The sequence below is a fragment of the Homalodisca vitripennis genome, chromosome 2 (genome assembly GCF_021130785.1).
Source record: "Homalodisca vitripennis isolate AUS2020 chromosome 2, UT_GWSS_2.1, whole genome shotgun sequence".
NCBI lineage: Eukaryota > Metazoa > Arthropoda > Insecta > Hemiptera > Cicadellidae > Homalodisca > Homalodisca vitripennis.
Window position 1 is genome coordinate 138,044,718 of NC_060208.1, and position 15,631 is coordinate 138,060,348.

At 38.0% G+C, this 15,631-nt stretch overlaps 1 protein-coding gene across 3 annotated transcripts in view; it reads right to left on the reverse strand.

The window, feature by feature from the left end:
• Nucleotides 1-15,631, reverse strand: part of LOC124354792 — a 170,007-nt gene that overhangs the window by 13,013 nt on the left and 141,363 nt on the right. For all 3 annotated transcript variants that reach the window (XM_046805505.1, XM_046805506.1, XM_046805504.1), the window contains exons 20-21: nucleotides 612-699; nucleotides 120-284 (exon numbers count right to left, since the gene is read on the reverse strand). In XM_046805505.1, coding sequence (XP_046661461.1) covers nucleotides 120-284; nucleotides 612-699 — 253 coding nt within the window. The remainder of the gene's footprint in view (nucleotides 1-119; nucleotides 285-611; nucleotides 700-15,631) is intronic.

The following is a 15,631-nucleotide window of genomic DNA, read 5'->3' on the forward strand; positions in this document are numbered from 1 at the left end:
TATTTAGACTTAATTATGTTTTCTATTGCACTTTGCAGTTTTGAAACATTATCTGGTTCTTATTTCGTTCTTACTTTGAGATATAAGGTAAAAACTTGTAAATAACCTTCACAGCATACCAGGTAGTCAAGGGGAATGTCAGGCTGAGCACGGTCGCTGAAGAGCCAACTGTCCTGGTTGGAGCAGCCATAGAGGAACACGTTCTTGCGGCGAGAATGGCCATGAATGTCACAGAACACGTACGGCACCTTCTTGAGAACCCTCACACTATAATCCAGCAGACCCTGTGTACATGTGAATTGTTATATAGTGCAAGTCACACACATAGTTCTAGACAGGTGGTTTTAAAGTGGAGGTTCTGTTTCTCCAACCTTACATCAAACATTAACATTTTTCCATAAGCCTCTCCCATTGATTAACAAGACATCGTTGTTTAGAAAACTGATTCTTATTATTAATGCAATTAGGCATTTGTTAATGAAAGCTTATCATGTTAGTCTACTGAATCTATCTGGCTTTATGGATAAAATATTAAATTTAGACTTTTGTGCATGCTAGTATTTTAAGTAAAGCTATTTGGTTGGTAACTTGATTTAGTGAGCCTTACTCACTTTAGTATGGTAGATGACTGGGTGCAGTACTGGACTGGGCTGACTCCATCTCCTGTTGAGATCCTCATTGGTTAACCCACATCGGTGGCTGAAATCACAGTCATATTTAATCCACAAAGGTTATTTATGAAATGTACTCAAAGTTATTTAAGACTACAGTGAGAAATGAGCAGCAACTTTCGGGTTTAAGACATCTCTTTAGATTTACTATCGACTAAAAATTTGCAAGCTTATACTACGTATATTTCAAAAGTTCTGGTCACCAATTAACTTGTTTTTGACTAATTAATGGTTTCATTTCATTCAGTGTATATTCTTTGATAGATATAAACTAATCATTAATTGAAGCTATAATTCTTGTGAATTGCTAGTGGCACACTGTAGTTCAGCTGATAGTTTAGTAAAAACAGCTACTGAATTGAGACAATAGTAAACTCGGAAGGTCAAAATTTGCTATTGGACACTTTTCAAGAATAACAAAATTGACAGATTTTGTTAAATGCCCTTTAATATTAAACAAAAATGCAACCAAGAGTTAGTTGTTGATTCACTCAATTGAGAGTGCACATCTGTAACTGGTAACTTTTGACGAAATTCCGAAGTGATGGCACTTTGTTAGTTCCAAAAAATGACAAATACAGAAGTAAGATGCTCGGCACAGTATTCTATTTAAGGAGTGAGTGGAACGATGAGTATCCGGTGCGCTAGGTTACGGGCGGAAGAAGGCCCATTGTTATGTGTAAGACAGCCCCACCACGGCACGCCGTCCCCGTCTGACTCACGAGTTTACATATTCCGGCAACACGACGGGGACGCGGCCACAATACACACTCGGTAATTACCGATAGACTGTACACTCCAGTCCGCTGCCTCTCTCGTCTCGTCTCGTCGCTTGATCCCATCGATTCCAATCAGTGACGGATGTCTGCGCTGCATCCTCTTGTCCCCAACTAGCGTGGATAGTAATCTAATCTCCTCTTCCTCTCTTCCACGTACAACATTGATCGCTCTTGAGGCGAGGAGATTTCCATGAACGACATGGTTTGTGAAGAATCTGAACGTTTGTATTTTTCCTCCATGTGATAGACGTATTTCAAAGTATGCGGATACCAAGAAATTTCTGTTCGTACTCTTTGTGCAAGCAACGTGCGTATGTTTTAGAGGTTTTGGAAGAGGAGTAGTAGTAAAATGTTGTCCACAAACCGAATATGAATTACTTGTAGACAAGGATAGTATGACACATCTTTATCATGTTGACCTTCTGCAAAATACTGAAAAAGAACTGAAATTTTAGTTTATCGTTTCACTACATGAGGTTAAGAAAGGATGTTATTACCACCACGTACACTTATCGCATCAAGCTGTTCTCATCGTGTTGATAGTATTAGGCAGCAGCTACGCACAGAACTTGATAAACGAGCGGAAATAAATCTGACAAATCTGACGTAAAACTATATAAGCAATTACTCTTCACTTCACACATAGAAGCATAACTTTACCTTGAAGGTACAATGTGATAATGTTTTGATCGAGAAGACTTTACTCACTTCGGTTATTCATTCGTTACGACCAACGGTCTTATGGAAAAGTACGTTGTCCGGTAAGAAACTGAAATTGCTGCTTCATAATTTGCCTGATAAAGTGTTGAAATTATCGACCGATCTCTAAAGCCCACTAGTCTAAAAATCTTCCTCGCCACAAAACGATTCCAACAAACAGTTTAGAAGCAAAAAGGTTTGGCAACACGGGCCGAGTCGGCGACTAATCACCGCTCGAAACAGAGAGTGGTTGTAAGAAGATGCGGCGCTGACCCTGAGTTTTACCGAGAACAGATCGTGACCCGCAACCTATAAATCATAGCATGAAGTAATTAAAGCTCTCGACCACACGCGGCTTTACGAGCAGTCCACGCTTGAGCCTCGGCTGACCCTGCCAGGGAATGCGGCTCCGTCCCGGCTCAAACACTACTAATTATCTACAACTCCCAACAAGAAGATAACGACACCACTGCGCATCGCCCGGCGCGCACGCAGAACCCTCGCACGGTCCAGCACGTCCACAGGCGAATCGAATCTCCATCAAAATCAACAGACGAGATTATGTTAGAAGTTGTACCGCGCCAACCCACCACCGCATTGTTTAATCTATTCTGCTTCCCTGTATCGAATTGTCACTTCTCGAGGTGTCTCGCATCTCCATAACAGAATCTGTTCGTACACATGAACGAGCCTGTACAGGATGGTATCATCTAAGAATTTTACGCCAGATCCACAGTTGGAGGTTGATCCACAATGCTTTCAAGGGTTAAAGCACGATATCCTAATATGTTCTTGAATCATTAATTCTTTTGACTTTTGAAAGAATCTCTCGAATAATCAGGATCATAAGATCTGTAAGGTTCCAGGTTACAAAAGCTATAACTCGCTGACGAAACGTTTTTAAATAGGTCTAAACAGAGCCCGCGATGCACCCTGCACTAACGCGGCTGGACAGGGAATACATAATACATGACTAGCGGGGCACCCGACCCCATATACAGAGACACTTGTTATGCAGCGGCAGGTCTGCACACAACCTGATTATTACTTGCACCTTCCAACTCTTTCTTTCATGTGGGAGTCACTGCTGTTGCAGTTCATTTACTTGGTTAGTAGTTATAGTGGATAGGTTCCAGTTCACAAGTTTCCGAAGTAGTTTTGCCAAGTATTTGAATTCGTTTAAAATATTATACAAAATGATATTTAAAGGTATAGTTTCTTAGACTAATGTGGACGGAATAAGGAACTGTTGTACATTTTCAACCATTTAATAATCTAACCCCATGTTTCCATGACAATCTAACCGAGTCAAAATTTTGTTAATTTTTGTTTTGTTAATCCCTTTGATAACTAATGCAAAAATATGCGAGATTCAATAGTGTAAATAAAGAATTACACGTAATTTTTAATACAACGCACTGATTATTGGACAAAAGTACAAGCAATGTTGTATTAGAACAATTTCAATGAATTTTGAACAAAAGAAACTAACTTAATTCGGTGGCTCCGCAGTATTTATCATAATAAAGACAACAATCTGCCAATTCCAATAGTATGTTCTTTGACCATCAAATTATGATGATTACATATTTTGTAATAAACATAGATTTTTTTAATTCAGAACCAAACTAACGTTTTAGTTGTTAATATAGGCCATATTTGCTTTTAGTCAAATTAATTAACACTGTGGAAGAATTTGTAAGTCAAAAATATACTTTCTTTGCTTCTTTCCGGTACTAGAAAAGTCAAACTATGACGGTGACCGAGTGAACTAGTTTCACCGGGGCGTATCTGGCGCCAGCGGCACCCCTACCCTGGGGGGTGTGTTTGTGTGCCGTCTGTCACCTACCACAGCACTTAGCATCATCTAGATCTGTCAGATAAGCGGCATGGTAGAACAATGCGGGAGCGAATTGTCCTGGGAAGTCAGGTTAGACGACGTTTTGGCGGACAAAGAGGACTCGGAGACCATGCTGTTGCTGTCACCCAAAGATGGATGGAACAGTGCAGGTAACGCCCCACAAACATTGTACACTATAACTAGACCATTCTTCTCTAGTGACGCGTGTGTCGAGTAGAAAGTCAACGCCATGCATGTTGCTATTAAAACATGCGAGAAAGGGATAAAATCATTTAAGTAGGTAATTAATTATTGCGATTTTGGTGCAATGTTTAATTTGACTTCCAATATGAACTTCAATACACGATTTTAAAATATGTACCGTAGGTTACACAAAGTAAAAGGTTTGGCCTTGGTTTCTTAACCAAACACAATATTTCTTGTATATTTTAATAAACAAAAACCAAATCTGAAAAATTAGCTCGTATATGTGTTGTTAAAACTATATGTCCGCTATATGTGTGTGGTTTTTAGATAACTGTTCAATCGAGTCAAACATTAGTGTTGATAAAATAAAAATTGTCATAGTTTTGAAAAAATAAATAAACTGTGTACGTCATTTTACATTTTGGGTACATCACTGATTTCGCATCTATCCATGACAATGACATCTGCCAGTAAGGTTTTGGAGATTCTGGAAAGTCGAAAACGACGAAACTAAATGCTTATCACAGTGGCGTATCTAGAACTCAAGTTTTGGAATCCATTATCTCACATTACATGGCGAGAGGAGAAGATTGAACTCTTAAATTTGGTGCAAACTATATTCCTTTTAAAATTATAGGTCCACGTTATTTACTGTTTAAAGTTTTAACGTTAATTAATATTCTATCTGTAATGCCGTAATGAGTAATATGAACAACATTTGAAAATGCACTGTAGCAAAGTTGCGCTTAGCAAAGTAACGTTGGAAAGTTGAAATCTCCTGATCTGCGATGGATATGATATTAAGAATATACTTATATATATATATATATATATATATATATATATATATATATATTCGACGCTAAAGTAAGCTCATGGTGGAGATCTTCTGTCTTTATCATCCATCGTTTGAGGTATAACATATTCCAATACTTAACATAAGTAAGTGCATACCCGTTCTGAGTTGGGAGAGAAGCGGGTATACAGCGGGTTGGGCAGCGAACAGCTCGCGATAGCGGAGAACAAAATACCCGATAGTGTTGTCTCAGGAGTCAGCTTAAACCCAGTTGTCCAACACTGGTTGGATATGATTAGAAAAAGATAACATAATTAACTGTTGAGACTCATGCCGCCAGGTATAACCTGGTGTTAAGACTGACTTTGTTCCAGAAGCAGGTACTAAGTCTAATAAGATCGTTTTTTATCATGCAGGACTAACTGACGTGGAATTTAATCCTCTCATTTTACCGCGAACATCTCCATTAGTATTGGGAACTCTTATATCTTTCTCTGCAGAGGAATGAATACAAAGCTTCCCTGAATCACCCATATAAAGTAAAGAAGGGGAAAAGATACTAAACAAAAATGCAAGTGCTAGACCGGGTTCAGGTCATTTCCCTAACCCAGCTACCGCAATGTAACAGAAATCAACATTGTGGATACTAATGACCTACTAATGATTTCTTTTCACTTCTATTTCCCCTTTTTCCTCGTCAGTTCCTATTCAAGATGCTGATAAGTAAACAAGAACATTCTTACTAACCTTAGTTAATTATTTAACTGCGAAAACTTCTCAAAAACTGCTTGGAAAATCATAAACGACTTATCCCGAGATACAAATTTGAGCAAAAACACCAAAAAAATTGGAATCAGAATTGAAGACAAAATTGTAGAAAATCAAGCTCAAGTAGCAGACGAATTCAATAAGTACTTCTCTTCCGTTGCTACAGTGAGCTCGGCGTTCACTGAACCTCGGTTCGGCGGGGGAGATGCTGTTGAACCAGTTGCATCCATGGCTTTGGCTCCTGTGTGTGAGGGGGAGGTAGCACGTGTGATACAAGGGCTGAACTAAAAAAAAAAACGTGTGATGCCAGCGGGATGTAAGTGTGGCTTCTCAAACGTTGCTTCAGGCACATAGTGAGACCACTCACAAAACTGACAAACTTTTCTTTGGAAAAGGGAACTTTTCCGTCTCTCCTGAAGACGGCCAAAGTCATCCCGATCTTCAAAAAGGACGATCCTTGCCTTGCAAGCAACTATCGCCCAATCTCAATTCTGCCTGTGTTTAGCAAAATTTTTGAAAAGATTTTTTATGAAAGACTTGCAAGCTTTTTAGAAAATAACAAAATTCTGAATCCAGAACAATTTGGATTTAGGAAAAACAGATCTACAGTGGATGCTGTGAACAACCTCTTGGACAATGTTGTCGATGGAATGGAAGGACGAGAACATGTGCTTAGCATATTCCTCGACCTATCCAAAGCTTTTGACTGTGTGCATCATGAGACACTGTTGCACCAGTTGGAGAAATGCGGCGTGCGGGGTCTCTCGCACTTGTGGCTCGCTTCTTACCTCAAGGATCGAGACCAGTGCGTGGAGATCTCGAACGTTGTTTCAAACAAAATTAAAATGACCCACGGTGTCCCTCAGGGCTCCATCCTTGGGCCTCTCTTGTTTCTAGTTTAAGTCTGTAGATTGAAATCAGTGATCCAGCATGGAACGCTGGTTCAGTATGCTGACGACACTACTCTCTGTCTCAAAAACAAATCAACCCAAGATTTGGAAATCAATTCTTTCATAGAATTGAATGCATGCATTCAGTATTTTGCTGAAATAAACCTGAAAACAAATCAGTCAAAAACAAATGTCATACATTTTAGCCTTCGACAAAATGATCACACAGCGCGCCCTGCTGTGTTTGTGGATGATGTTCGTTTAGAGGAAACTGATTCCACAAAGTTTTTGGGAATGTTCCTAGATAGAGGACTGACCTAGGCTGATCATGTGGACAATGTATGTGCTAGAGTAGCCTCAGGCATATATGCCTTGCGGCATCTAGCAAAGTTTTGTTCCCTCAGAGTTTTAAAAATGGCCTATTTCGGCTTAATCCACCCACACTTTGCGTATGGAGTGAGACTCTGGGGAGGTTGTGCCAGAAACAAAATGGAAAGAGTTTTCAAGCTTCAAAAAAAAGCAATCAGAATCATTGCAAAGCTGAATTATAGAGAGTCGTGCAGGGAATCTTTCAGGGAGTTGGGGTTGCTGACTTTGCCCTGCCTCTACATTCTTGAGGTGATCACGTACTGCGAATCAAAGTGTGATTTGGTTCGTGGCGGTGACGTTCACCAATATGAGACAAGAGGCAGGGACAATTTTCGAACTAGCCAATACAGATTGACGTTATCACAACACCTCCCGCAACAAGTTGGTGTCAGACTCATCAACAAGCTCCCTGAGAGTATAAAAAATTCTAACAATCAAAATCAATTAAAAACTCGTCACAAATGCCTTTTGGTGTCAAAAGCGTTTTATTCTGTCGATGAATTCATGACGAGCCGCTGGGAGGTCTAAATTTGCACTGTATTTAAATAATCAGTTTGTATGTGTTTGCTCTCGATCTGGAGTCGGTATGTATATGTTTGCTTTGGATCTGGAGTCAGTTTGAATGTGTCTGAGCGAATGTATGAATTGTAAGTGTGAATGTGTATGAAGGTATAGTTAGGACTATTTATTTTTGTTTATGACGATTGCGATACAATGTTATATTGTTTAAAAAATGCAATAAAGAGATTATTATTATTATTATTTAAAATACGGCAATACAATATTCCAGTAGCCTACATTTTCTGCACCAAGCAATCTTTTATATTTACACTACGGCACGCCACGTCACTAAATAAATAAAATCACCTGTACTGCATTTCCTGCATATCCCTCACCTTAGGACACTGTACCGTGATGAGTTTTCACTGAAATTCTGTAACAGTCCCAGCCAAAAGAGGCGGTTATAAGACTTCAGCGTCGCCAACACCAAATTGCAGATTATTAACCCCCTTCGCCAAAACCGGAAAGAAGTCAATTTAACGACTGTGATGTGTTTGTTGGTTGTCACGCTAATAGACGGCAGACACGCGGCGGCAGCTTGTTTATCTTCGACAATGGTCAATGAACCTGAGGCGACGGAATGCAGTTAATAGAATGGCGCAGAGCTCTGACCGAGCCTAGTGCAAGTAATGACAACGGGTCCAGAATATGTTATCAAGGCGGGGCAGTCCACGTAGCGTCGCGCTTCACTGGCTGTAGCTGTAGACTCGTGCTCTCGTCTGTGATCGTCGTTTGACCTCTACAGAACACAAGTCAGAACTAAGACCGTGAGTTGCGGGCTTAACTGGTTGTAGCTGTAGATTCGTGCTCTCGTCTGTGATCGTCGTTTGACCTCTACAGAACACAAGTCAGAACTAAGACAATGAGTTGCGCGCTTCACTGGCTGTAGCTGTAGACTCGTGCTATCGTCTGTGATCGTCGTCTGACCTCTACAGAACACAAGTCAGATCTAAGACAATGAGTTGCGCGCTTCACTGGCTGTAGCTGTAGATTCGTGCTCTCGTCTGTGATCGTCGTTTGACCTCTACAGAACACAAGTCAGAACTAAGACCGTGAGTTGCGGGCTTAACTGGTTGTAGCTGTAGACTAGTGCTATCGTCTGTGATCGTCGTCTGACCTCTGCAGAACACAAGTCAGATCTAAGACAATGAGTTGCGCGCTTCGCTGGTTGTAGCTGTAGACTCGTGCTCTCGTCTGTGATCGTCGTCTGACCTCTGCAGAACACAAGTCAGATCTAAGACAATGAATTCCGCGCTTCGCTGGTTGTAGCTGTAGACTTGTGCTCTCGTCTGTGATCGTCGTCTGACCTCTGCAGAACACAAGTCAGATCTAAGACAATGAGTTGCGCGCTTCACTGGCTGTAGCTGTAGACTCGTGCTATCGTCTGTGATCGTCGTCTGACCTCTGCAGAACACAAGTCAGATCTAAGACAATGATTTGCGCGCTTCACTGGCTGTAGCTGTAGACTCGTGCTCTCGTCTGTGATCGTCGTTTGACCTCTGCAGAACACAAGTCAGATCTAAGACAGTTAGTTGGTTTATGTTCTCATTTGATTATTGTGGACACATTAATCGAAGTACCGCCAGTTATAATAGCTCTAAAACATTTCCCTAAGTATAACGTTACATTTTCAGTATATTATTGTAAAATAATGCGTACAAATTTGACTCGACAAACGTTTTTTAAATACAAGTGAACATGGAAGTACAATAAATTCACTAATTGAAATAGAAGTTAAAAAATTACAATTCAAAGAGGGGACTATACTTATACTGTATCTAGATTGCAAGTATGAAGTACAATGAAGTATAAGGTTGTTTTAAAATAGGCACTTGCTGTTTTACGCTAAATTTGTGTAAAAAGGCAAATTCAAACATACTAATTTATTTTGTGAAACGCAACGCAAATGGCGATATATATTTTAAATACAGTACAAACATAAAATGTTCCCCATTCGAGAGTTTTCGTAGACTATTATCTGTCCCATTTAGCTCTGCATGGCGATCTTGATATTTAATTTCTTTTTGTAATAGCTCATGTGCATTTTCTTTATTTTTATTGCGTTTCTGAAAACTTTTTAAATGTTAAAACGTATCCGTTCATATTTTAATAGGGAAATTTCATATAACGATATCAAATATCCGATTTCGAGCTTTAAAAGTTCTTTAGTAGACGACACAAGCTCCTGATTGTACTGCAGAAGTTTACGCTCAGGGCTGCGCGCTCTTTTTTGGAACATGTACCTACAGTATTTATCACTTCTAGAAAGTAAAAATCAAATCCAAAGAACTCAGCAGCGACGGATTTAGTTATGCTGATAGCGGTGAAAATTGGAGAGTGGACAGGATTGTATTCAAAATGTGATGAAGAGAAGAGAAGAGAAGAGAGAAGACAATAGACGGATGCAGGGGCGAGTAATTGTTGACGGTGGCGGAGGTGGTGGTAGACATCACTCACGCCACATAATGTCACTTCTGTGGCATACGAATTAATCCGTTCACAACATACGAGTTACACTGTCATCGCATCGCAACCACCCAACCACGCAGATCCTATCTGGGCGCTAGTGTCGAAGCGCTAAAACAGACAGCAGTCTTAGAATTCGTACCAAACTCCCTACATAATTAATTATTATCTACGATATCCTACGATCTGCTCCAGCAGTAATGTATGTATATACGTAGTACATTGTAATCATTATGGTATCGTGATATTTCAGTGGCGAGGTGAACCAGTGACTGGAACCGTGCTGTATGTAAACAGACTGTTATTTAACTATTTTCATCCACTTACTTATATTCATAAATAATTATCCTCATCTTCTAAAGTGGAACTAAAAAAATAATTACACAGATACTATTTTAATGATTGAATAAAATAAGACAAAATAAAAATATTTCTACATGTAGTATAAAAAGAGCTCTTAAAATATTGTAAGCTTTATTGTGATCCAAGTGAAAGTTTTCCAAACTTTAAAGAACTTAAACCGAATTTATAGAAGATAAGCAGTTAATAAGTGAACGTATAGTTTAAAACAATTAGGCTGATTTATTCGGCTTTCAGCTGGGTTATTCCTTTCCACTAGTTCTACATAAGATAAGAAAAATATAAAAACTTTTACTGATTAGGCTACTTCACGATGAACTGTACGCGTTTCAAGTAGTATTTTAGGCACTTGAAATTAGGTTTATGGAAACTCGGCTGTATATAAGGATGTACATTTTTTAAATATGAACTATCACATGAAATATGACTTAAGGCATATTTTGTACACAAAAATATGTAATTGCCCTAGTTAACAACACTTTATTAAAAACATATCATTATAATCAATTTCAAAATGCCATCTTAACCTGTGATGTTTCATAGAAAAAACTTTCTTTCCGATCATATTTCTCTCCTATAAATACTCTCAAAAATTCATATTCGTATCTTCAGCAGGTTTTCCACGAATCTGGTTGCAAAATCGCCCAAAATCCGTTGATATATAAAATTAAAAAATAGACTGGCCCAACCAAAACACGATTGTACCAACTTAACCGTACAAATAGAAGTGAGTGAAGTGCTCGTATGCTAATCGAGTACCTCCGCGGACACCAAATGGGCCACAGTGAAAGTGCCTGCTGGAGATGAGCGAACTATGTACACGAGAACCCGCCTTTAATCGACCAATTAACGGATAACGAACCAAGTCCGAGGAAAGTGTGGGGACGCGGTCCACTTGCCATTATCGTATCTATAGAACCTTACCTGGTGTCCGTGAGAATGGAACAAAAATTAGTGTGATGACACGTTTTACAGTTCTCTCTATTCGATGTATTTAAAATTCATTGTTTATAGTTTATTACTGACGATGTATGATATCACAGGATAACACGATTGCAAACATTTGCCGTCATTATATGTAATAAAGATTGAAAGATTACGTCCGGAGAACAATATTATAGTTCTCCTCTTTTTTGTTGTACATAAAAATGAAAAAGCTTAAAATTCTCTTTTTCAATCCAATTCTTTATAGAAACAAAAGGGGTCAATTCGATAAACCATTTATTTAAAAATATATTTTGAATTGTATAAATCTACCACATAACTTGCTAAGTTGAGAGTTATTTTGCGATTAAACATTTGAGCACAGCCAACAAAATACTCATACTCACCTTGCAATAAATGAACTTGCAGTTATCATATGTGTCTTTAGTGAACGCTAAGGCTACATCTAGTCCTTCAACAATAGACTATAATTATTGGACGCCCTTTGGTGCTGAGTGAGAAAAGGACAGCGGCTGACTTCATCAGTTCTATGATACTGGACACGAAAGAGACAGTGTTATACCAGTGTTACTGTCCATGCCAGTAATAAGATAATTTATGCAAAAATACCGTTTTTCTGACTAAAATTTCGAGTATGAAAGAGATGAACGTTTTATATAAAAAAAAACCATGGCTGGCCTTTTCTTTTCTAAAGGTAGATATGATTTTGCTGGAACGAGCTTTCTTTGGATGCTGCAAACTTGGGTTTACCCAATTCTCGGAGAAAATTTATAATATATTGAAGTCCCGCCACAATGGTACAACAACGTATGGCAATTTTTCAACGAACTGCTGCCTCAAGACTATATAGGATACACAGAATCGCAGTACCCAGCATTTTCGTGGCCTCCAAGATCCCGGCATGTTCTAATGTGATAGTTTCTTGTGGAAACTAGTACGTGAAACACCTAATAATTTTCGTCTGCACTGTAATTCGTGATAAAATAAGGTAAAACCCAAAACAAAAGTTATTGTCAACGAAATTACAGAACACAAATGTTTAATTTAGCTCCGTGTCACCTTCCGCTTAGTGAAGCATCTGAGACCAGACACCGTCACAGACGTGACTTCTGGAATGTGGAGTCCACGTTCGTCTAGAGCGGTCCAGAAGACCGAACTCTTGGCACCACGATGAGTTGTCGAGTTGCAAAGTAGGTGTTTTCGTGTTGCATATTTTCGACAACAGAGACACATAGTGTGTTCTCATTATTAAATAAGGTGCACAATTGAATAGATTACGAAGTTTTAGTCACGATTTCAAATAGAACAAAAAACTCACATTTGGGGATGATTCTGGAGCTAAACTCAACATTCGTATTTAATCAACCGTTCCCACAATGGGTGTGTTAATTGTAGACTACAGAATACTCATGTAAAATGTGTGAATAATTTTACTATCGTCTAGATATTATTGCGATAAGTGGCGTTGAACACATAACAACTTTATTAAATATTGCTGAAACTTCAAATTCTCGTTATTAAATATACACTTTCTCTAATAGGCTATAGTTTCAAAATTTAATATAAAGTTTAAATCGTCAGATTTTAGATAGGTATTACACTACGCTTGTAATTTTTAACCACATTTTATGATTTTCTGCTTTGAATTCTTGATGGAAGAGAGTAGGTTTTAATTCAAAAGACACTTTTCATTCTTCCGCATTAAATTTATTTTAAAAGCGCTTTCGCCGGTTAAGGCATCATCGGTTAGATCTAACTGATGATGCCTTAACCGGCGAAAGCGCTTTTAAAATAAATTTAATGTGGAAGAATGAAAAATATCTTTTGAATTAAAACACATTTTATGAGTTTAAAGTTATTATTTATAACGTTTGTTAAAAATTATACATTTTATTATTGTTACTTAAGGTAAAGACAATTGCTAATGATATTTTATTATTTTAGCAGTAGAATGGTGAAATGACAAGGATGCAACCAGAAAATATTGTCAAACTTAGGTCAGTCTTTTATTTATTAATATCACATGACGCTTACGATACAACTGTAAAAAATGTTCAAGTGTAACAAAATATTCTTACTTACTTCAAATTTAAATCGAGTCAGAAGTTCTCCGTCTGAAATGATCGATCTTCGGGCAGTCAATGCATAATAAAACACCTAACTAGTTAAATTAAATATTTTTAATAAATTTAGCAATATTCGTGGTTCATAATATTATAACCAATATATATATATATATATATATATATATATATATATATATATATATATATATTATACACCAATTCGTAGTATATGTTAACAATTATAATATTCGTAATTCTTAATATTATAATTGTTAACATTATCATTACTTCCAATTGGTTTGGAAAAATAGTTACCAATTACGAAAATACTATAATTTTTGTATAAATTTGCAATTCATAGTTTTGAATATAAAAGCAAGCTGCTGTATGCAAGGTCTTCTACGGACATTATTGTCAGTGCAGTTGTCAATCAATTCCAGTGCCACTGCGATTACGTTCTTGTTTCCGGCGAATTGTCTACTGACAGGGAGGCAGTGGGTCTAGGTCCTGAGAACTAGGCTTTTGTGACTGACATTTCTCGTTGTTCAGGGCAATCAACAGCTGTGAATTAGCCGATTGTTTTACTGTCAGGTACAAATATCATAACTAGTTCAATACAACGAAATCCACAGCGAAATGGGTTATAAGCCCATATAATGGGTTCATGATTTTTCAAGTGCACTGGAACCAACTACCAAGAGTGTTCTTGAAGATATTTATGATCTTAATAACTATCAACATGTTTTAGACCATGAAGAGAGAATAACATTTTCAAACTTGTGAAAACCATTTTTGGATTAATCACTCAAAAAATCTTGCAGAACCCATAACACGTTTGGAAAACTATTTCCATTTATGATGATTCCCGTGGCATCTGGAAAATAGACCAGATACTATACAGTTCTTTAAAAGTCTTGATTAAGTTGTTTTCGTACAAGATCCGTGACTCTCACTCAATGCTCGTACCAAACAATAGCACTAAAACTCGCAATTTTGTTTGCTACAATTCAAAATCAACTGCAATTGCTACTATTTAGTTTTAATAAAAACTAGATATTGTCCAAGCAAAGCACAAGTAAATTAATTGAATGCACGAGTTATTTCTTTGACGTCACACTACAAATTACTTGTCAAGTTGCAAGAAGGCTGGGAACCTCCTTTATATGTTCATTCTGTGTGAATGGCAAGTAAATAGGTAATTTTCTGGGAGTCGAATTACTGCGCTAAACACCACAAACGCAAACTGAAACTGCATTTCGCTCAGTCCACGATATTATTACTGCAGGTTAGTGAAGGTTTAACTAGTCACTGCAACTATGTTTTATGTTATATTCGAGGCGAATTCACAAAAGCGTGTTTACAAATTTCAATCATTTGTAATCCGGAAATGAAAGTCAATCCAGTAATATTATCTGTTTAGCCTACCTGTCGGTCGTCAAGAAGTTTCGGCAGGTCTGCTGTAAACAATATGAACTGACTGAGCTATGTTTTATTGGGGAAGATTTTAACGTTCTAATCTCTTACAGAACTCAACAAACCAGAAGAATAATGCAATTCCAAGTGCCAGAGGACCAAGAATGATAATTATTCACAACAAAAATCGGCCATATCAAGTGACTCTTTGTATTCCTTATCAGCGGCGTGGCGTAGTAGTGATAACGACTGATAAGAGTGTTTATCCAGCTCCAGCCGCTCACACGTGCAGTGGAGTCGAGCGGCCTGGAATGGAAGGCAGTAGTGAAGCTATGGGCAGTAGTATACACGGTGTTGATGAAATATTTCTACCATCATTACAATAGAGCATTGCGTTAAAACAAGACATTTCCTTAAAATATGTACATTGTGAGAGCATCGTCCGCGGATAAATATGAGAGATAAGGATAGAAATAACAGACATGAAATATATGAATGAAGAGCATCGGTACTAACCAATTCAACTCTCTCGACTACCACACAAGCGATGACAGGCGATGCAGAGGAACCCATTCAGCTCTGGTGGTTATTAGTTAGTTCCATCAACTATGACTTGTTAGTTGTCATTTGAAAACCCTACTTATCCACTTAAGTAGCCAAGAGGTGAGGTCCAAACTTAATACAAGTTGCAAAAATTAATGTATTGCTTTTGACAATTAGTATTGTAACGTGTACAATATCATTGTCTACTTGGACGTATAAGAGGAAACTGCACACTCAAATCATCCTTGCCAGAGTGAA